The sequence below is a fragment of the Haliotis rubra genome, unplaced genomic scaffold (assembly GCF_003918875.1).
Source record: "Haliotis rubra isolate DU_JTF1 unplaced genomic scaffold, ASM391887v1 Scf309, whole genome shotgun sequence".
Lineage (NCBI taxonomy): Eukaryota > Metazoa > Mollusca > Gastropoda > Lepetellida > Haliotidae > Haliotis > Haliotis rubra.
The window spans coordinates 814,113-836,116 of record NW_025766979.1 but is presented as its reverse complement, the minus strand read 5'-3'; the positions used below and the strand labels follow the sequence as shown (position 1 = coordinate 836,116).

Here is a 22,004-nt window from a genome sequence, read left to right as displayed (position 1 = left end):
CCTAGCATTTTCCAAAGTACCGTTTTAAGTGTGTGTTATATTTGTTATCCACAAAAGCGCAAATATGTTAATATTTTCCCTGTCACTGATCGTGTAAGTACAACTTACATACACCTAAGTTGCATGGATTAAATAAAAGTTTACCGGACCCACTGACTGACTGGACAGGGTTTATTACATGTCATAAAAGTGAACCCTTGACAGGACATAACAGGCTTATTGTAGCAGAATGCATTCTCTAATTAGCACCTGTCACAAGGGATCGGCCGTTTGGGTTCACGAAATATCATGAAATTGTTGATAGATAATTGGTAATGTTGTCCACACACCAGCGGATTGAGGCAATCAAAACAAAACAAATGGATTCCTTCTCAAATAAATCATAGTTTACCTAATTAATTTGGTCATTTACAATAAAAGGTGACTGAATGTTTAATTATACATTATTCATTTTAGATCACGAAAAATAATTTCTAGAGAAATCAGTTCATATCACATATGGTTCCAAAGAGAAATAGTCTATGAGATTCTAGTTTATGAAAAGCATCAAATTCCAACATAATCAAGCCAGTCTGAACTCAAGAATTATTACCACTTATATGACAATAGTTTGAGAAGAGTGTTCAAATCTGCAGTAGCCTGCTGTGTAATGCGATTTTTAAAAGGCTTGAAGCAACATGTAGATGTTCATCTTTTGGTGTATTAATATAAAATATTTGTCTCTGTAGTGACACCCGCGACGAAGGAACTAATATTTGTTTAGAAAATGTTAAAACCTGCATTGAGGACACAACACCAATCGTAATTCAATGTTTGTTTGATTGGCATTCTTAAAGTACGACTTTACAGATGCCGATTTCTTCTTGACGCATAGAGGGGCGTTTCCATGTTTATTCTCACGCCATTATCAAGATAAAAGTTACTACTACAACAACAACTACTACTACAACAACTACTACTACTACTACAACAACAACAACTACTACTACAAACTACTACTACAACTACTACTTCTACTACTACTACTACACAACTACTACTACTACTACTACTACTAGCAACTACAACTACTACTACTACTGCAACAACTACTACTACTGCAACTACTACTACTACTACTACTACAACAACTACTACTACTACTACTACAACTACTGCTGGCTACTACTACTGCAACAACAACAACTACTACTACTACTACTACTACAACAACAACTACTACTACTACTACTACTACACTACAAGTGCTGGCGATTAGGTGGCTGACTCTGTTGGTGTGGGTTCGAATCCCGCATGGGACTCGACCCAACAAAAGTGTAGTTTACTAAGAAAGTGTAATCCCAAATATAACATATGTTTAACAAGGAACTGTTATCACGTTAGTGGTATGTTTCGTTATGTATCCCCATACTGTTTACTGCAGTATACGTGAAATCTGCTTCAGTTTGCGAATGACCAATCTTTTGAAGTTGATTTATGTTCTACTTTAGTAAACTGCTATCTAACAAATAGATCTCAGATTAAAACATCTCATTCCAAATTCTTGTAATCCTATTTCAGTTACTAAGAAATACTTAATCTTTACACATCAACTAGAAATCTACTGGTACCAGTTTGACGTGTCTTGTCATGAATTAATATAACGATTATATATTTCTTACCATTACATGTGTTATAAAATTATAATTTATGCCATTATAATGTTTCCTGATCCATTTCACCATACAGCTTTTATTTCATTCAATGTTTTGAAGCTAAGAATCTACACCGAAACGTTGCTCTATGCAATAAAAAAAAGTTGTCATCCACAAAGTCGTATGCTTTATTATTGGTCCTATAGTGTTTGGTGGTTGGAGGGAAATCCTGGATATTATTAATCATCTGTCCAGAGAGGCCTAATATATATTTTTTTAGAATTAGACCGTTATGTCAATCCATATCGAACGCTTTTGAAAACTCCGGGGATATGCCAACTGTATATTGGCGGCACAGCTGGCTTTCATATCTGATTTAGACCGGCAAAACCGGTAGAGCGATTTGGGGGTAAAGCCGCTCTGGTTCCATTTTATTGGGTTATTTTTTATCTAGGTAGTGCTAGTGACCGTTCTTGACAATGGCCTCCATAGATGAAAGATAAACGAAATAGGCCGATAAGAATTGGCCTCACCTGTAGGTTTCTTTGATATTGGTATTGTCGTAACTGGCGTTTGGGTGTTAGTAAACCCTACCACAGTTACCTGTTAATTATGGTCGTTCCACATTGTTCGGGGAGATGGTAGCTCTGGCGCTCCACTCGCTTGGTCCGTTGCAGGATGCTAAGTCAAGGAGTGAGGGTTCGGACGACCGTGACTCCAAATTAACCACATAACATTCATGTACTGGCACACATACATTCAAAGATAAACGCAACACCAAGTTTATACTCACATAGTTTTACTCTGTGTCAGTCCATCTCTCTAACTACAACTTCAACATCAGACAGGGCAGGTTCGTACCACACGGGGCAACTGAGTGGATGGACTGGCTTCCGTCACTAAAAAGCGCGCACCTACCGCTCAGTGCCCAACCTGTCTTTTTATATGGTTCGAGCCTGGCCTGACCTTGATCACATGTTTCAACTAATCGTTTTGATTCGGTTAGCCTGTATCCGACTTTGCACTCATGAATATTACGATTGGAAAAGTACCGGTAAGAATCGTTCGGTCACTCTCCCCTTTGTTGTTTGTTTCAATATAAGATTAATCTGTCTTTCACAACAAATGTGTTCTGTCTCTCTTTCCATAGCCTACGGCTAAACGTCATTCTATGGAAAATTTCCGTCTCCATACCGTGCCTAACCGCTATGACTCATGAGCAAAACTGCAAATCTAAATACGAATCTGATGTAATTTTCTCATGGTTTTGGGGATGCATTTTTACCTTATAACAGTATTTGTATGGTCTTGGCTGCCTACCAGTACAGATGTAAACGACACGTGAAGGTCCTGGTTAGAATTGGTCTTCAGCAGCCAGGCTTGTCGTAAGAGGCGACTAAGAGGACTGGGTGGTCAGGCTCGCTGGCTCGGTTGACACATGTCATCGGTTCCCAAATCCATACATTGATGCTCAATGGACGGTCTGGTCCAGACTCAATTATTTACAAACCGCCGCCATATAGCTGGAATATTGGTGAGTCCGGCGTTAAACAACATACCAACCAACCCCACAGAGTAAATGCTTTGGGGTGGGGTTGGGGGAATATTGTGGTCGTATTGTGGTTGTATTGATGTTTGTAGAGGCCGAAATATTATTTCAACTCCATATAGCAGGAATATTGCCCAGTGCGGCGTTAAACAAACAAAACATGTCTATGGTAATAGACAACAATGGACAGACAAAGAGACACGAGAACCGTTCTGGACTTGATGAACAATGGAAAATGATGACAATCGGTTAAGGTTATAAATGTCAAATTGCCGTATGAAACAACTGCGCACTTGACGGTGGGCTACAACTTGTGAACTTTTCCAGATAACCGAAACGTGAAGCAGTCCAAAAGTTATTATCTGAAAAGATAAAGTCCAAACTTAGTCACAGTATGTCACTCTGTGACACATGGGAAGTAGCCATGCTTATCGCTGTCCTTTCGCAATGTGAAGTCTCCGAAGTTCACTGAGTTCCACAGCTGTCACACCACTTTGAGGTTTGTGTTGCCGAAAATAGAGTCAAGTAATAATCTTCGGCCAATCGGCCAACTAGCCCCACCCCCGAAATCTCCCAGCAGAACGTTGTCGAATTTCAGACTTGTTGTAAAGAGTATCGATTAAACCTTGTCAATATCATTGTAAATGGTACAACGGTGTTTTCTCAGGTAGATTTGAAACAATGTACAGGGCGGTGGGGTAGTCTAGTGGTTAAAGCGTTTGCTCGCCACGCCGAAGACCTGGGTTCGAATCCCCACATGGGTACAATGAGTGAAGCCCATTTCTGGTGTCCCCCGCCGTGATATTGCTGGAATATTGCTAAAAGCGGCGTAAAACCTTACTCACTCACTCTCTCTTCATTGAAATGACAACTCTTGACACAAACATTGTCGTTAAATTGAAACAATGTACAGGAGAACTGACAATTTATTTTTGATGGATGTGGTCTAAAACAAAAGAAAGAAAACATTGAACAGTTCTTGATGCAAACCACATCAACACGACCAGAATATATAACAATATGGCGGCGGTCTGTAAATAATCAAGTCTGGACCAGACAACCCATTGAGCATCGATCTACGTATTAGGTATACAATGCCATGTGTCAACCAAGTCAGCCAGTCAAACCACCCGATCCCGTTTGTTGACTTTTGCAAGCACGGGTTGCTGCTGGGTGGGCGAATGAGGCGTACATAGCCAGAAGAATCAAGAGCTTATATCTGGAGTGTAACATATATGAGATTGCACTTTCTAAATGTCATTGTGTGTATATCTACAAGTTGTATATCATACATACTTCATACTAAAAAGTTGGAAAGACAGTCGGACAATTTTGATAACATTCCTTGCACATTCCACGAACTGAATTTAAGATTTTGTATTTTTGTGATCACGTGACTTAGAATTAGAAACGTCATTTGTTCGGCCATGGCCCATGTCTAATCTAATTCACTTGTCTTGTCCGGGTTTTGTGTCTTCCCATGTGAAGCTCATGCTGTTGATCACTGGATTGTCTGGTCCACGCTCTATTATTTACAGACCGCCGCCATACAGCTGGAATGCTGCTGAGTGCGGCGTTAAATAACAAACACAAGATGCACTCAGTCCTCTTCACTCTTCTCTCATTCAAAGCAAACAAACTCACATATGTCATGTACATACCGTATTTCCTCAAATAAGCGCCCGGACGTATATGTTTTCAGCGGACTTCAAGACGCGGCGCTTATTAGAGAACCGGCGGCTATTGCGCTTACTGAGTGAGAGGTTATGGCCCGGGAAAGCGAAATCTGCACCAAACCTCCTCAATTTAGGTGTCTCTTTCGCGGGAACGGTCAAGCTACAGTGAACACTGAATTTAGCGTTCCCGGGACTCTCAATACACAAGAAAAACAAAGAAATGTGAGTCGTCGTCTGATACCGTAGTCATGGTAGAAATCCAATAAATAAATAAATAAATAAATACATTTAACATTAGCAAGTCATGTTGAAGCATACATATTATTTTCTAGCATTTGTGATAAAACATTGTGAATTATAACTGACATTTTATTTTGAAGTGCATTAGTAGCAAGTTTAAACCAAACTGAAATTATTCACTTTTTAATATATACAGAGATAGAAATTCGTCCAGTCTCTCCGTAGAGCATGTAGGATGGTGTACTCTTGCGTAGTTTCAGGACAGATTTCATGAATAGCCTGTGAACATTTTCTAAAATGTCTATATTTGAATGTCCCCACACCTCGCAACCATACAACATGATTGATAGGATCATGCAGTTGAGTTGGGCTTTACGTCACATCGGCATTATTCCAGCCATATACATGTAGTGACGAATTTTAAGAGTAGATATTTTCCTTGAAAAAGTTGACGGAACTATGACAAATTCGGCAAGGAACAATAAGATTTTTTTAACAATGATTATAATTCATTACATGAATTAATAAAACTAGAGTTAAGTAGGGTCACATACGTACTGAAACTTGAAACAACTGAAACTTCATCTCCGTTAAGAGGCTTACAGATTGAGTATTGGGGTCGCGCGCTAATCTGATGTACGGTACTCCGATGTTTTCATAGCAATTCGCTTTCGCGGCACTTCTAGCACAACTTTGGTTTTTGCTTTACCGGGAATAGGGAATATTGAAATTTCGCTTTCCCGGGCCGACACCAAATATTTCTTTAACCGCTGCTTTACCCCCGGCGCATAATAGAGACCGGGCGCTTATTAAAGGAAATAAGGTATGTTAGCCATGCACCATCTATTCGTGATCGCATCGTGGCAATCTGGCGTAAACAGAGACCTTGTCCTGAATCACCAGTTGTTGGTCATTAATCAGCTGTTCTGTTGCTGTCACGTGCTTCAACTATGTGGGGAATCAGCCGACTTTGAGCCTTCCTCACGTTCTGTCTCTCCCGTAAAACTGGCACATTTACTATTACAACAAGGAGAGGTTAAACTTGCTCACCATTGGGATGCTTTAACTTTTTTTTTCTTTAGCAGAACGAGAACAAACCTTTCTTCATCCTTAAAAATATATTGAAACCCATTTATTTTATTCAATTCCCAAGGCTTTAACGCTTTCAATATTCACATGTTGTGTATTGTGTAGTCAAAGCTCACACCGCAGAATATTTGTTACTGTTTGGCGGCGGTCTGTAAATAAAAGACCATACTTTTAGGGATCATTTTATAGTATGCATCGCCAAAACTTCAGGTAAAACTGACAGTCTACCAAACCACAAGAAACTCAGATCTTCTGGACCAGACAATCCAGTGATCACAGCATGAGCATCGATCTACGCAAAGGAGATACGATGACATGTGTCAACCAAGTCAGCAAGCCTGACCATGAATCATCGGCATTATTCCAGCCATATACAAGTAGTAACGAATTTTAAGAGTAGATATTTTCCATCATACGTTTTATGTAAATTAGTATACCTATTTGAAATTGAACATCGAACACTCATTATCTTAATTACAGTCACCATACATCCACGACTCATTAAAAACGATTTTTATGCCTTTAGAAGCTAGTTCACGACCTTAGCGAGTGAGTTTAGTTTTACACCCCATTTAGCAATCTTCCAGCAATACCACGGCGGGGGACACTAGAAATGGGCTTCACACATCTTCGGCGTGACGGGCCAACGCTTTAACCATTAGTCTACAGGACCTATATTCTTGTTTGGTCTTGGTGTTCCAGAACACGTGGTAATGGAAGTGCGAGACACTGGGTTTCACTGTCCGGGTTTCATTTGTGGTTTAATTTCTCAACGGTTGCTACGAAGACTCGTGAGGGTTTTTGACAAGTTCAGAAAAGTTACCATTTCAATGAGTGAGTTTGGTTTTACGCCGCTTTTAGCAATATTCCAGCTATATCACGGCGGGGGACACCAGAAATGGGCCTCACACATTGTACCCATGTGGGGAATCGAACCCGGACGAGCAAACGCTTTAACCACTAGGCTACCCCACCGCCCCAATTTCAATGAAGAAGGAGACTTACAACATCTGTCATCGCCGTATTTAAAAAATCCTTGACACTTATGTTTCGCAGTTACGGAAGAACACCACCAATTCGGCCAGACATCCTGGACAACTGATGTCAGCTGGATGTGAAGAAGCACTGACCGCTCTGCGAAAGGCGCAGATGTTTGTGTGCATGAAAATGATTTTTACTGACACTCCCTAGAATATACGTGACCCACTTCACTGATTATATGAGAAGCAACGTTTTTAGATTCACGTTATTCTCAACCTGACAACCTTGTGGAACACGAGCAGTACTCTGGCCAAGGTAGTTGACGTATTCAAGGCGTCCGTACTCCGGATTTAATCTTTTCTGGTCGAAACCTCACAGTTATTCATTTGAGGCCGACTTTAACAGTTTAAGCGACCAAATTGATTTCTTGTGACATCCACGCTTGTCTGTTGCTGTATCTATCAGGTATGTCAAACCTCTAACACAGGGGCTTTGCCAAGCAGGTCGCCGAAGATTCCACATATGGGTACAATGTGTGAAACCCATTTCTCGTGTCCCCCGCCGTAAAATTGCTGGAATATTGCTCAATGCGGCGTAAAACTAAACTCGCTCGTTGTTAGGTATGTAAGGGACGCTGTCACACTGTCACACTCCCCCCACCCCAATACACACAGAGAGAGAGGGAGGGAGGATGTAATGATGATATTAATCTGTGCCAGTACTTCTTGTTGTCTGAACTAAAACTGTCCTATTTGATTTTCAGAATCATGATAGCTTTCCTTGTTTTGATCGGATCTGTGGCAGTTTACGGGTGAGTGGTGTGTGTGACTACATCGGATAGGTTTATATGTAGATGGTATAAACTAATATATCTGATCATATAAAGTTTTTTGGTGCCAATGGTATAAGCTAGTACATCAGATTAATTGCAGTCTATGTGTAGGTGGTATAAACTAGTATATCTGATCATATGAAGTTTTTTGTGTGCCAATGGTATAAGCTAGTATATCAGATTAATTGCAGTCTATATGTAGGTGGTATAAACTAGTATATCTGATCATATACATTCTATGTGTCGGTGGTTTAAGCTGGTATATCAGATTAATTGCAGTCTATGTGTAGGTGGTATAAACTAGTATATCTGATCATATACATTCTATGTGTCGGTGGTTTAAGCTGGTATAATCAAACGCAGATTGTGGGTGAGTGATATGAGCTGGTTATCTGGCAGAAAATGCGTGTTTTTTCAAAGATTTGACCTCTTGAGGTAAAATAAATCGACAATAACATTATCATGGAGCAATGCCCCGGGTTTTCAAAACAATGTACTCACTAAATAAATGTTTACTGTAATTCGTTGCTCAATTGCGTTCCATGGCTATTTCAGGATTCGCTAATCGTTTCAAATCTTGATCACGATTGTTAGTTTGCCAGCATCACAGCCATGTTTATTGGTGTCTCCAAAGAGGGAAAGGTTTAGGACTGGCATAACTAAAGCTCAGTCTCCCAGCCCACTGGCATGGATGGATGGATGGGCGGTGAGGTGGTCTAGTGGTTAAGGCGTTCGCTCGTCACACGAATGACCCTGGTTCGATTCCCCAAATGGGTACAATTTGTGAAGCCAATTTCTGGTGTTCCCCGCCATGATATTGCTAGATTATTGCCAAAACTCACTAACTCACTCACTCACACATGGGCATCAAACACTGCGTCAATGCCGGTATTCACTCGACTGGAAGCCCAATCAGTGAATTCTCTGCCCACAGACAGGACCATGGCCACCACCACAACCACTCCTGCACCCACGTCAACAATCAGCATGTCCTGGCGAAGCAGGTGGTCATCAACATCGTCGCCGACATGGATAAAGATGGCGACGGCATTGTGGAACTGCCCGAGGTCAATGCGGAGTTTATATCCAGATATGACCCTGACAGTAAGAAAATTATTAGAATTTATCAAACTCTTAAAAAGAAAAGAAACGCATAAGCCATTTTTAGAAGAATTTATTGCGTTAGTTTAAGAGCAAATATACTCAGCTGACGAACCGATTTGCTGTCAAATTCCCCTGGACAACCACTTAATCAGATCTTTGTGTGCTGGATATCACACCCCGCCCCCGAATCTGTCGACCTATTGAATGCAATTGAGTCAAAACGTTCATTTCTCCGACGGTAAACACGCCGTCTTCCATCTCGACGGTGAAGAAGAAATCGTGATTCATCACTGAACCAGACTCGCCTCCAGTTTCTATGAGGTTCCAGTTCCGGACTCTACGATTGCGCCGATGGAAGTCTCTCAAAACAGGGGCGACAACTGGCCTTCTTGGTCGAATCCCCACTTCACGCAATCGATTCCTGACAGCTTGGTCGGAAATTCTTCTTCTAAAACCAGGGATTCGTTGTGCCGTCTCCACGGCTGTGGCAAGACGGTGACGCAAGTGAGCCGCGCGGATGCAGCGGCCCTGGGCTTGGTCCAATATTCTCAAAATCACCTATGCGTTTCTTTCTTTCTCAAGGCGGCATAAAACCCAACTCACTACCTTGAGGCAATTGTGATGCATTGGGAATAATGGTAACAAATTAAGGTTTCATTAAGCATATGTGACCTTAATAAAGTAGCCAGTTTGAGAGTTTGACCACGATGGAAAAACATGAGTCTTTCTGACCCGTACAATCCTTTGACTCATAAAAAACGACAAAATATTTGAAATCCATGATTTATGATGATAATTGCTCATTTGAAAAAACAATGTCTGTCTGTTTCATACAAAACCATGCCTCTACAAGTATAACCCTGGAATGTTGAATTTATTGGTGAATGTGAACATTCAAAATGTTTATTCAAGATCAATACCGAATGTAACCTCCATGTGACTGTGTGACAGCCAGCACTCTCCCCCTCATAACCCTGTCAGCCTCCCGGTCCCCTGAAAGGACAGTCTATGCCATTCCTCGTGTAAAGCAGCGTCCAACTAGGCCGGGTTCCGTACAGGAGGGCCCCTTTGTTGCACACGATGACGAATCATGTCCTAGATATGCTCGAAAAGGGGCTCATTGAAGAGCAAGGAATAGTGATAATGGCTTCACTTTAAATGAAGTCCTTCACAGCCCTAGGACGATGCGGTCTTGCATTGTCATCCATGAACACAGGGCGTGTAGCCGATGGATGGTTATAAAAATGAGGCACTACAACAGGATCAAGAATGCCTGGATGTACCCCCGGCCATTGAGATTTCCTTGAACAGTCACTAATGGCAACTTGCAGCCACGAGAAACACACCCACCCCACCCCCACCCCCACCCCCATACCATAACAGAAGTTCCTCCGTATGGTACAGTAGGTCTGGTGTTCCTAAGCACTTAAGCAGTGTCTCTGTGCGTCCAGATCTTCAGTCGACCGTCTGTAACACGTAGGAAAAACCTGCCCTCATCGCTCCAATGCACTCGCCTCCGTAGGCTGCAGGTCTGCCGTGCTATACACCATTTCAAACGTCGTCCTTTATGGGCATCTGACATTCTTACCTTCATGTAAAATACTTTAATTTCATTAGTCAATAACGCTTTAACAAGTTTCCGTCTGGGAGGGTGACAACTGGAAATTCTAGCACGACATTGTGTGATACTCGATTCTGATTGGCTGAGAGCTAATCAAAACCGTACTTAAATGGCAGTTAAGACCGAAAATTAAAGTGACCGATTCACCGCGTATGAATACAATGAACTCGTTGACACTTTTGTTTGTAAACATACATGTCGGAAATCGGCAATTTCTATCTCGGCAGCATCTTTGATGTTTTTGAAGTAAAAAGCGAATAGTTTGAAGAAGAATTTCTTCACCCTAATCCCAGTGAAGAAACTACGAAGCAGGAAAATTCGTCAGCAGCGCAAAAGCGGCAGTATTCAAACCGGGTCTAGATCTAGCGGGCATGACGTCGACAACACAGGTCGGCCCATACGTCCTAACCTGACCGCTTCCGTCCCGGCCGTAATGCCCAGTCCTTCCCTTCCACTGTCCATGTATCCCACATAAAACGTGGCATGTCAGGTCTTTTCCAAATTGGAAATAGTAGGGTGGTTATCAACAATTATTTCCGTGAATAAAGTTAGCTGCGACTAAACTTAGCGAGTTCACGGCTTGAATTGGGGCGAGTCGATTGTCGTACAGTAGGGGAGATCAATAATTCACGTGAGAAAAATCAAATAATTGTACTTGCTGACAGTATAAACTGTATTTTATATTTATGTATTATGTACAAGCATACTGGTTCCTGAAATAAAGCATTTATGTTGTTGAAAATGTCTATCTTGTTTATTACACCTGTCCCTGAACGGGACGATTCCAAGCGATTTCCAGGAAAAAGACCCCTTCACGCCTTGTGTTCTTGGGCGCCAACCAGTTCGGTTTTAAAACGCTTATAAGTCGTGCTAGAATGAAGAGAAAGCTACTCTGTTAACAATTTATCGCTGACGCGTTCGGTTTTTAATTACATTTAGCGGTCTTAAATCAACGATAACGGACCGCAAAATTGAAAAAAGATTAGCTTTATCTTCTAAATATTACCCGCTGCCACGGTAACCGCCGAACTCTCCGCCGAAAAGTATCGGTTACCTGTATCGGTAACACTCGTATGACGTCATAATATGACGCATGCTGTTTTTGAGTTCACTATGTACACATTAATTTACCGACTATCACTGCTTTATTTAAACTATTTATACATTGAATCCTTTGCACACTCAACTTAAACATAATGAACCATTTTATAGCAGTTTTAAGCTTGTCAGAATATGTTTCACTGATTTTAAAATACTTACTCCAGTCGAGAAACACATATGTTTCACTGATTTTAAGATTCCAGTCGAGAAACTGACGCCATTTTGCTTACATGACACAAAGTCGGTAGCGATCTTCCAAATAAAATAAAATGATATTTTGTACATTTAACATGGCGGTAAGATAATTATATTGTATGCTTCTCCCTCGCCTCGGGTGACACTGCTACAAACAGGCGTACATCAGACCGTATAACCCTGGAGAGAAGTATTCAACTTTAGTAGGACGTTTTGTGAACCTCCTTGACCTGTATCCAAACGCCTTGAGGTGGTTCCTGGCGGTTCTGCTGGGTAGTCTTCTGTTAGGTAGCGGGGCGGTGGGGTAGCCTAGTGGTTAAAGCGTTGGGTCGTCACGCCGAAGACCCGGGTTCGATTCCCCACATGGGCACAATGTGTTAAGCCCATTTCTGGTGTCCCCCGCCGTGATATTGCTGGAATATTGCTAAAAGCGGCGTAAAAATAAACTCAGTCAGTCAGTCAGTCTGTTAGGTAGCCAGAGGTGCTTCATACGGGAACTTCTGACCAGACGTGCCAGTGCTCTGTCTTTTCGTGGAGTTGTCTTCCTTGGCTGGCCTGACCTTCTGCGACCTTTGACGTCACCCGTTGCTTGATGTTTCCTAATGAGCCTGCTCAAAACGGTATGAATGTAGCCCATTTGTCGACGAATGGCCTTAAACCACATGCCTGATGCATACATGCCGACAATTTGCCACCTCAATGCTTGCCACAGTCTTCGTCTTGCCATTTCGAAATGAAGAGACAAAATTATAGCCTCGTTAATTTGTTTTTATGCACGTGAAAGGAATTCCGTTTTGAGCATGGGTATGAGGGTTAAGATGCGTTTGAGCGAACAATTTCACGCAAGAGTATTGCTGTGGTTGACATTCAATGTGTTATTACACTTAAATCATAAAAATTCATTGCTAACATTAACAGGTGGTTCTCAATCGTGAGATATGTCAGGGGGTGCTTCACTAAGTTCTCTGTGTATAATATCTCAGAATTCAACTTACACAACGAGTGCATTGCGCCGTAATAACAGGGTCAAGCGTATGAATAAAGTTCATTTCTGATTGTGAACATTAGTCAGTTACTGGAGGCCCAAGCTTTAGGAGTGGCAGTTCGTACATTTCTGTTGTCAACACCTTACGTGTCTTAGTTTGCCTCTCCTTAAATTCCAAGAATTCCCTTAGCTATCTAAAAAAAATAAACAACTGAAATATCGTGACTCCGAGATGTGTTGTGAATGACAGCCGACATTTTGTTTTTAAACCACTCTCCTACCCAGAGTTCCATGCGGCAAGCCAGCAAAGTACCTCTGCCACATGCCAGAAAGATGTGCACCGTCCATTCAATATAACCTACTTATAACCTATTTCTTAACTCTTTTATTTTTGACGAGTCTACACATCTAATTAAACATGTTTGATAGAATGGTTTAGTTTCACTGAGAAAATATCCAAAAACATGTAACACTATTTCGATTTGCGTAGCGATCCTTTGTTTACATAGGTTGTACGGCTCCACGTGCTGTCATCGACGCCGACAGAGAGCAAACGACGCAACATGTTTGATATCTAAATAATGTACTGTCATAAACCTTACTGTTGTGGAAGAATATATATGTAACAATGTAAAACATTGTGAAGAGAGCGCCGAAAAGCTTGCGTAAGGCCAGTCTCTTCTTATTATGAATATGCGCGTTTGTTTACAAACAAGAGAAAAGTCCGGTCACGTGATATGCAAATTAGCCTGTGGTGGTGATGTTATGCTAAGTCCTCTATCTGAATTTTCGTGATGCATGTCATCTTCCAAATCGTGATCGCATGATGAGAATATTCAAAATGTTCTTACCAATCTTCAAAGGGAGCAACAATCAATCAAAATATGCTCTGGAGCTGCTGCGATTCTTGATTCAGCATAATTCCATACTGAGCGAATGTGAATCACACAGAGTTTCCTATGGCCTGTTTGTGAACAACCAAGGACACATTAACTCTCATATCAGAGCAGACCAGCAAATGGTGTACATAGTGAAGAAGCAGAAAAAGCTAATCAAACAATGTTACTCCAACAAGAGTAATAAAAACATTGTGCGACACACTGCTGCAGTCCATGGTGTGTCCACCGTATTGGAGAGAGCTTTGATGCTGCCACCAAAGTTATCAGGCGTGCCAAAGCTCATCCCAAACTTTCAGCATTGATGGATGAAAAATCCATGATATCTGACATTATAAGCATTAAACCATATGCAATATGCAAGACGGGGCCCACCTCATGAAACAAGATTTGTGACGTCACTATGGAGCGTGACGTCACCTGCTGTGACGTCATTTGACAACAGAACTGATAATGACCTAAGCTGGGCCCCATCTCGCATATCGCAATTTATTACCCACGTAGTTAACGTATGGGTAGTTGCATACTAATCTCATACGTCACACCAGTGTCGTATCGCGTTGACCAGGGCCCCGTTTCACGAAGCTCTCGTAGGCCTAAGATCTCGTAACGTTTCTCGTAGCATTGGTACCTGCTATACTGTAACATAGGAGGTACGAATGCTACGAGAAAAGTTACGAGATCTTAGGCATACGAGAGCTTTGTGAAGGCCTAAGATCTCGTAACTTTTCTCGTAGCATCCGTACCTCCTATATTGTAACATTGACTTACGATAGCCGTAGCGCTACGAGAGATTTGTGAAACGGGGCCCTGTGTCGTAACGACTTGACCTGAAATTCTAACGATTTGATTGGATAACCGACGACCTCTCAATTAGGTCACGTTGTGACGAAATTACTTGTTCATTCATAACAAACACGCGAATTCATTCATTCTACAACTTAAATGCATTGTGGGAATGTAAACAATGCGAACGTTGCCGCGTCGCTGTTTAATTCACACTCCGGCACAGCGATGACTTAACATAACATCACTGCCACAGGCTAATTTGCATATCACGTGACCGGACTTTTCTCTTGTTTGTAATCAAACGCGCATATTCATAATAACAAGAGACTGGACTCACGCAAGCTTTTCGGCGCTTTCTTCATAATGTTTTACATTGTTACATATATATTCTTCCACAACTGCGACAGTTAGGTCTATGACAGTACATATGTAGATATCAAACTGGCTGCATCGTTTGCTCTCCGTCGGCTTCGATGACTGCTCGTGGAGCCCTACAACCTATGTAAACAAAGGATCGCTACGCAAATCGAAATAGTGTTACATGTTTTTGGATATTTTCTCAGTGAAACTAAACCATTCTATTAAAGATGTTTAATTAGATGTGTAGACTCGTCAAAAATAAAAGAGTAAAAGAAATCTGTACATTATATTGAATGGACATTGCAAGATGTGACGAATCGTCACATTTTTCTGGCCTCTGGCAGAGGTACTATGCTGGCTTGCCGCATGGAACTCTGGGTAGGAGAGCGTGTTTAATTGTGAGTCGAACTGAGACATTATATCCGTCTAAAAACATAAACGTAATGTTTCCACCAGTGATGTTAGCCGAGTGAAGCAACTGCAAAACAAGAAAAGGGGTGCTACGGAGTAGTTTAGTCTAGGAGGCTGTACGAGGCGATGACAACTGACATGCATCGTGACGTCTGTTACCAAGGGGACAGACGAGAATGGCGTAGTGACGTCAATACAGTGTGACGTCATGCAAAAGTGACTACAGAATAAAATTCTTCCGCAACCTCTTTATGAAACCGGTTTCGGTCTGAAACCATAACAATAACAAAAATACGCTATTTTGTCAATTTAATGCATGTAAGACGTGGGTAATAAATAAAATACCACACTCGGTCTCATTACATACGAATTACACGAAACTCGTGACCTTCCTATGGTATCTGACCGAGCGATAGCGTTTCGTATAATTCGTATCTAATGAGACCTCGTGTAGTATTCTCTATATACCAGCAGGTACAGGCCAAAGAGACGATGGCTGTGAAGGCCTACGAAAAACCAACATTGACAATATTATGTCATTTTCCATTGGTTGCTATATATTTTTAGACGGCCGCGCTGTCCTCCATCGGAAGACGTCCAAAACACATTTTGTATCGTTTTTAACAGTCGGTCATGCAGGCGCTTGAAGACCTTTGAAAACATAATTTGTTCTTATTTCTTGGCAACTTTTACGTATTTGATATCAAAATTCCCTGGAAATAATAGTAAACGTAAATATTCGTGTTATTTGTGTGAACAGATCGTCGCTTTTCAAATGCATACCCTAATTTCCCTACGCGACAGATTTTTATTATAAGCTTGTCAGAAAACTGTGGGCGAATAAATCCATCTCTGATGTATGAACGAGACAAATATGCAGGTAATTTATACATGTGGAAATCGGTCGAGCCACGAATACAAATTAAATCTCGTATTGTAAATATTCCAAACTTTCCTCGCGGATGACGTTATAAAGGTATGTAGGTGCGCTAACATTGGCACAAAATCAGTAGTACGTCGGAAAATGAATTTAATATTTTTGACGATATATAAGCAACAGCAACAGCAACAAGAAAACGTTTGATGCGATGCATCAACACGGCGGCAAACTATTTGTTCATCAATTTTCACCAAATATTAAATCAACATGGGTAGGCTTTTTAAGCAATGTGATCTTGTCATCAATACAAAGTGGTTTTATGAAACTGAGCAATATAGATAAGGTGTGAAAATGAAGGCGGTGCAAAGTGTACTTGTTTAATATGTAAACAAATCATAACAATTCAGATCTTACACTGCGTAGCATTTAGATTTATGAACGTTTGACAATAAGTTGGTTTGAACATACTTTCTATGAGAAATTGACAATGTTAGTGTTGTATACAAAATCTCGTACCTTTAGACAAGTGTCAGCAGATCTACATATATTCCACATCTGAACATAATGTAATAGTCGGAGTACCGTAGATGCAATGCAACGTTCACTTTTCAGATCCTATGAAACTGTGCATCACAAAATACTTCCGCATCCAGTGGTATTATTTTCAGTAATTTCATTACATTTGAAGATATGTCTAGTAATCTGGGGCGGTGGGGTAGCCTAGTGGTTAAAGCGTTGGGTCGTCACACCGAAGACCCGGGTTCGATTCCCCACATGGGCACAATGTGTTAAGCCCATTTCTGGTGTCCCCCGCCGTGATATTGCTGGAATATTGCTAAAAGCGGCGTAAAACTAAACTCAGTCAGCCAGTCAGTCTAGTAATCTATTAATAATGGTGCAAACTTAGTCAAAACACATCTACATTAACAGGAGAATATGGAATATGAGAACTAAATTATATATTGGATAAGGCCATCCAAATCACTATTACGTGCTTTCTCATATAGTACGTTGTCATATCTTCTTATAAATTGTGAAACTACCTAACCATAACCATATCATTGAGGGACTTTATATTGGAATAGGTTGGTTCATGGTGAACAAACCATAACGAAAATATAGCGTCCGTATCCACAACAAATTCTCTCCAACAATTCTGAGTAACATTGACCTAGTGTTAAACATATCGGAGTTATGCCCCCTTATCTTTATACGTGTATGGCCTCTCTGTCGTCGTTTGACGTCATAGAACAAAATCCTTTTTCGACATTTACTGCGAGTCATTTTTAATGTTGAGTGTATAACGTTATGCATAAGCACATAAACCCATTTCATATACACTTATGTCGTTCAGATATCAGGCTGTATTTTCTTCGCTCACAATTTCCGTGAAGATGCAAAATCAAAAAAATCGTAGCACAGTGCTTTCATCGGTACACGATCAAAAACGGAGACATTAACTGTTTTTTAACGCACAACAAAAATTTTGACAACATTTAACAGTGTCTATTTCTCAAACCGCCGAGGTATTTGCACATGTATTTATACCAACGGATAGGAAATTTAATATTCTGCATTTCTATGTAATTTTATAGCCGTACGCAGATCCAGAACCACGCAACCGCAATTCTCGCACAACCTTCACTTTTCAAACCTTATGATTCCCAGATCTTTCAGCGCGATGGAGTCCAGCTTGACCCATCCGGATGTGACGTCAAATAAACGAGCAGATCGTTTTAAATGGCAGCCTATACCGGCTTCTAGCTTTAGCGCAAGTTAGCGCGCACACAGGAGCCGGGAACCAGCCTAATAATGACCCGTCGTTGAGGAATCAGCGGCCCGCTCATTCCTGATAACTGAGGACGGTTTCATGATAATTCCGTCCATTTTAGCTATAACACTATGATTTATTCATCATTATCAGATTTAGTCGTCTGCACATAATACACATGTTGAAGTTTGAAAAGGGAACTACTTTTTCTGGCGATGGTGTAAGTTCAAGGAGTGATGGGATTAACCTTTGACCTGGTTTAAATAATGAATTTCTTTCACGAAAAAACAGCGTAAAGGTAGTTGAATTAGAATGGGGCATACGCTTACGCGTCGCCGATAGAACTAAACCACCGGTACACGTCCCCAATTCGTCAAACACAGTACAGTTATCCCCAAAGTCTAAGATAAACTATATACAGTCCATTTGAGACCGATGAAGTGCTCACTTACACAAAATTTAATAATTGCAACAAAACCCAATTTTGCAGTCACATGAAATCGACAGACCAAGTCTGATGATTAGTCTCATAACTTTGGACACCCGAATAAAAAAGTTGTTTTAACAAACGATCATTATTTTGTTTTCACTTTTCGTTATTTTTACGAGGGTTGACCACGTGCTGGTAGAACAGCCAGATGTGCGAGTTGTATGTGTGAAATTGAAATTTCACAACACACGCTTGTTGATGGCATATCTATTATGATTAACAGATTGGCTCATTCGTCACTGATGCTGCGTTCCGGAAGTGACGTCACATTCAGTTCCGCTCTTAAAAAGCGTCAGAAGAGAATTCATCTTGGTCCCGCGTATAATATATTTGAAAAAGAAATTGTTTCAGAAAATTTGCCTCGGTGACGTTGAGCAAAACAGCCTTTGCGCTACAACTGTCTAAAGTCTATGCATAGGAGTTGCGCTTAGATCGCTTTTGGACCGCCTCCGTGGTGTAGTGGTTAGAGCGTCCGCCCGGAGAGCGGAAGGTCGCGGCTCGATCCCCGACCGCGTCATACCAAAAGACGTTAAAATATGGTATTTGTTGGTCCCTGCCTGGCGCTCGCCATTAATGGGTACAACAAGGACTGCTCGGCTCGGAGTCAGTATAATGTGTGGGGTATTCATGCTTCACTGCAGCATGGTATCTCAGTGGGCTAGCACTCTAAAACCAGCTTAAGTCTGGGCTAGTACAAGCAGCCGCACATACACATACACACGCATGCACGTCGTCATATGAGCGAAATATTCTCAAGCACGACGTTAAACCCAATTTCACCTCACCTCACCTCACCTAGATCGCTTTTGTACAACTACACTCTTAACATGATGTTGCTGATGTTGCTGTTCAGAGGATGGCAAGGTGCCCGAGGATGACTTTGTGAAACAGTGGCATCAGCGCTACCACGACGATGGCGACTTCGTCGGCTACCTCTTTCACCACTTCGACAAGGACGACGACGAGAACCTGACCGCAAATGACCTTGCAGCTTTGGCGAAAACTCTTGACACTGACGGTGGGTGATCTTTCATGTCACTTGCGTTCACAGAAGGAGGGGGGATTGTGTTTTGTTGTGAGCCTCATGAAATTATTTGTTCAGTGGGGGCAGACGAGGATTCTACAATAACATGTACAAATATGAACTAAATAGAACGTTTTATACAATTGCATACCCCTCTACAACGCAAGCATTCTCGATAATCTCCAAAGTATACGTTCCGATAAATCTTCACTAGTACCCTGGATGCATCTTCGGTATTACCTCCCTTTGCTGGCTTTTTAGCCAATCAAATGTCTACGCGTGGGAGTTGAGCGTACCAATCACGAAGGCTTCTATCAAAACTCACTTTCACTTGTTGCAGAGATAACTGAAAGAGGTAGGAGTTCTTGCATATATATTTTAGGAAGGTTTCAGACCTGTCAATTTGTCTGTATGATTTTTTCCCTAAATCTGAGTCGCGCTGCGAGCAAACCTTCGCGGCTACGGCCGCCATCTTTCTTGAAACTGGCAAGCTCGATTGTAACCGCTTATCTGATTGGCTATTGTGAAAAGGCGGAGCCAGCAAAGGAAGGTAATAAAATTATCGGGCCAAGTCGTAGATGCATCCAGGATACTAGTTTATCGGAACGTATACCCTGGAGTTTATCGAGGATGCAACGCAATGTCACCCATCGTTTCTCCTTTTCTGTACCTGTTTAAGTGGAAAACAGAACACGACCCTGGTAGGCCATTGGTTTTTCAATGTACATTCGTCTTGTTTCTAAAAATATACCCTAGATATAGGCAGTTATGTTGGGCAGTGCTGTATATCAACTCAAGTGCAATACTTAGGGGAAACATATCACTAAGGCGCCACTAATTGACAGTTCTTTCAGCTATGGCCGTTTGCGTTCAGACGGAACCTAGTCACAAAAACGCCTTCAGTGGGACGATGTCGGCTTGTCCCGGAATAACACGAGTTGGTCACAACTGTTTTTAGCATAGACGGCACCAAGTCGCAAAAATGGCCACGAGAAGGGTGCGCGTCTCTGTTTGGCTTGACATGAGTTGGATATGAATGCCGTGAGGGAACATTAACCGCCCATTTAAAACAAGGATTCATGGATTCTTTAACCAACCAGTCGCCTTCATAGCGCCTAAATTTGGAGTTTCCTATTCGTACCAACAAAATCCCACAGAACAGATATATTACATCGTTGAAGCGCTTGTTAATAGTTCCAACAAATGTGAAGAGTTTACCCTTGACCCTCGCTGAAACAGACTGATAGATAAAGTGACCAAGAATATAATTTGTCTCCTTCGTCTGTAACCTTTGACAACGATTAATGTATTTCAGGAAATGGGCAAGTCTCCGTGGCAGAGTTCCAGTCCTTCATGATCAATGTACGTCACGTTACAATATAGCTTTTTACTGATCCATGTGTAAATGCTCAGATTCCTGTCCGCCATATTAACTTTAGCAATAACATAAATTCCACACGTGATTGTGATAATGTGATAATACATCGAAAATGAACTTTAAATGCAATTATAATAATGAAACCAATGTCGAAAAAATACTAGGAAAAGTTTATTTGGGGATCGGCAGCCTGAATAATTACTGTAACGGGGGGGTAGCGGATAGTTCTTGAAAATATAGTTTTGCTAGAAACAAGCACTGGAAGCTGGCTTGACCGAGGCACTGTGTCACTGATATACTTTTCGTATGTTGCAGCTCTACGTCAACTGTGTACCGTCGAAATATTCTCACGGCCCTTGAGATCAGCTGTCAAATAAAACATTCTGATGTACGTTGTCATCTTGTTTCATTTGTCAGCGTAGGTGGCGATAGTCCTACTTAGTTGGTGATGACGATCAAGACACCGGTGGTGTAAGGGCCGCTACTGGGCATCGGGATCGGTACATAGTGTAATGATGAGTTAAGGATTTTCAGGGTGCGTACTATGAGCATACGCAATTCTTTGACCCAAGCTTCTTGGTCGACAATCAAGATGAGGAGATGACGCCTAAACACCTGGGCCCGGTTGTTCAAAGCACCGTTATTTTAACGTACCGTTAAACACTAACGACCCGTTAAATAGCTAACGAAAAGTTAGTTAACAGAACGTTCAAATTTGGTTGCTGGAAGGTGTTTACAACAGGCCGTTAAGTAATGGTATGATTAGAGGTTAACAGCCTGTTAAGGACCTAACCATTACCCACAATTCCTTGCATACTGTCCCATGATTCCCTGTCAAAATGGCATCGCAACCAGAAACACCTGTAATGACCCCAGTAACCTCTGACTGTAAAAAAAGAAAAAGAAGAAAAAATTTCAGTGCTGAAGAAGAGAATGTCATTCAGGCAATGTTTCAGGAAAATGCTGAGATTCTTAATAAAAAATTCAGCAATGAGGTG

General features: G+C 41.4%; 1 protein-coding gene across 1 annotated transcript; it reads left to right on the top strand.

Annotated features, from left to right (window-relative positions):
* The first annotated feature begins 7,426 nt into the window (after nucleotides 1-7,426).
* LOC124283066 lies at nucleotides 7,427-21,397 on the top strand. Its single transcript, XM_046719084.1, has 6 exons — nucleotides 7,427-7,484; nucleotides 7,933-7,980; nucleotides 8,936-9,105; nucleotides 19,458-19,622; nucleotides 20,944-20,990; nucleotides 21,322-21,397. Exons 2-6 carry the CDS (start codon nucleotides 7,937-7,939, stop codon nucleotides 21,364-21,366), a joined length of 471 nt encoding a protein of 156 aa, XP_046575040.1. The 5' UTR covers nucleotides 7,427-7,484; nucleotides 7,933-7,936; the 3' UTR covers nucleotides 21,367-21,397.
* The last annotated feature ends 607 nt before the right edge of the window (nucleotides 21,398-22,004 follow it).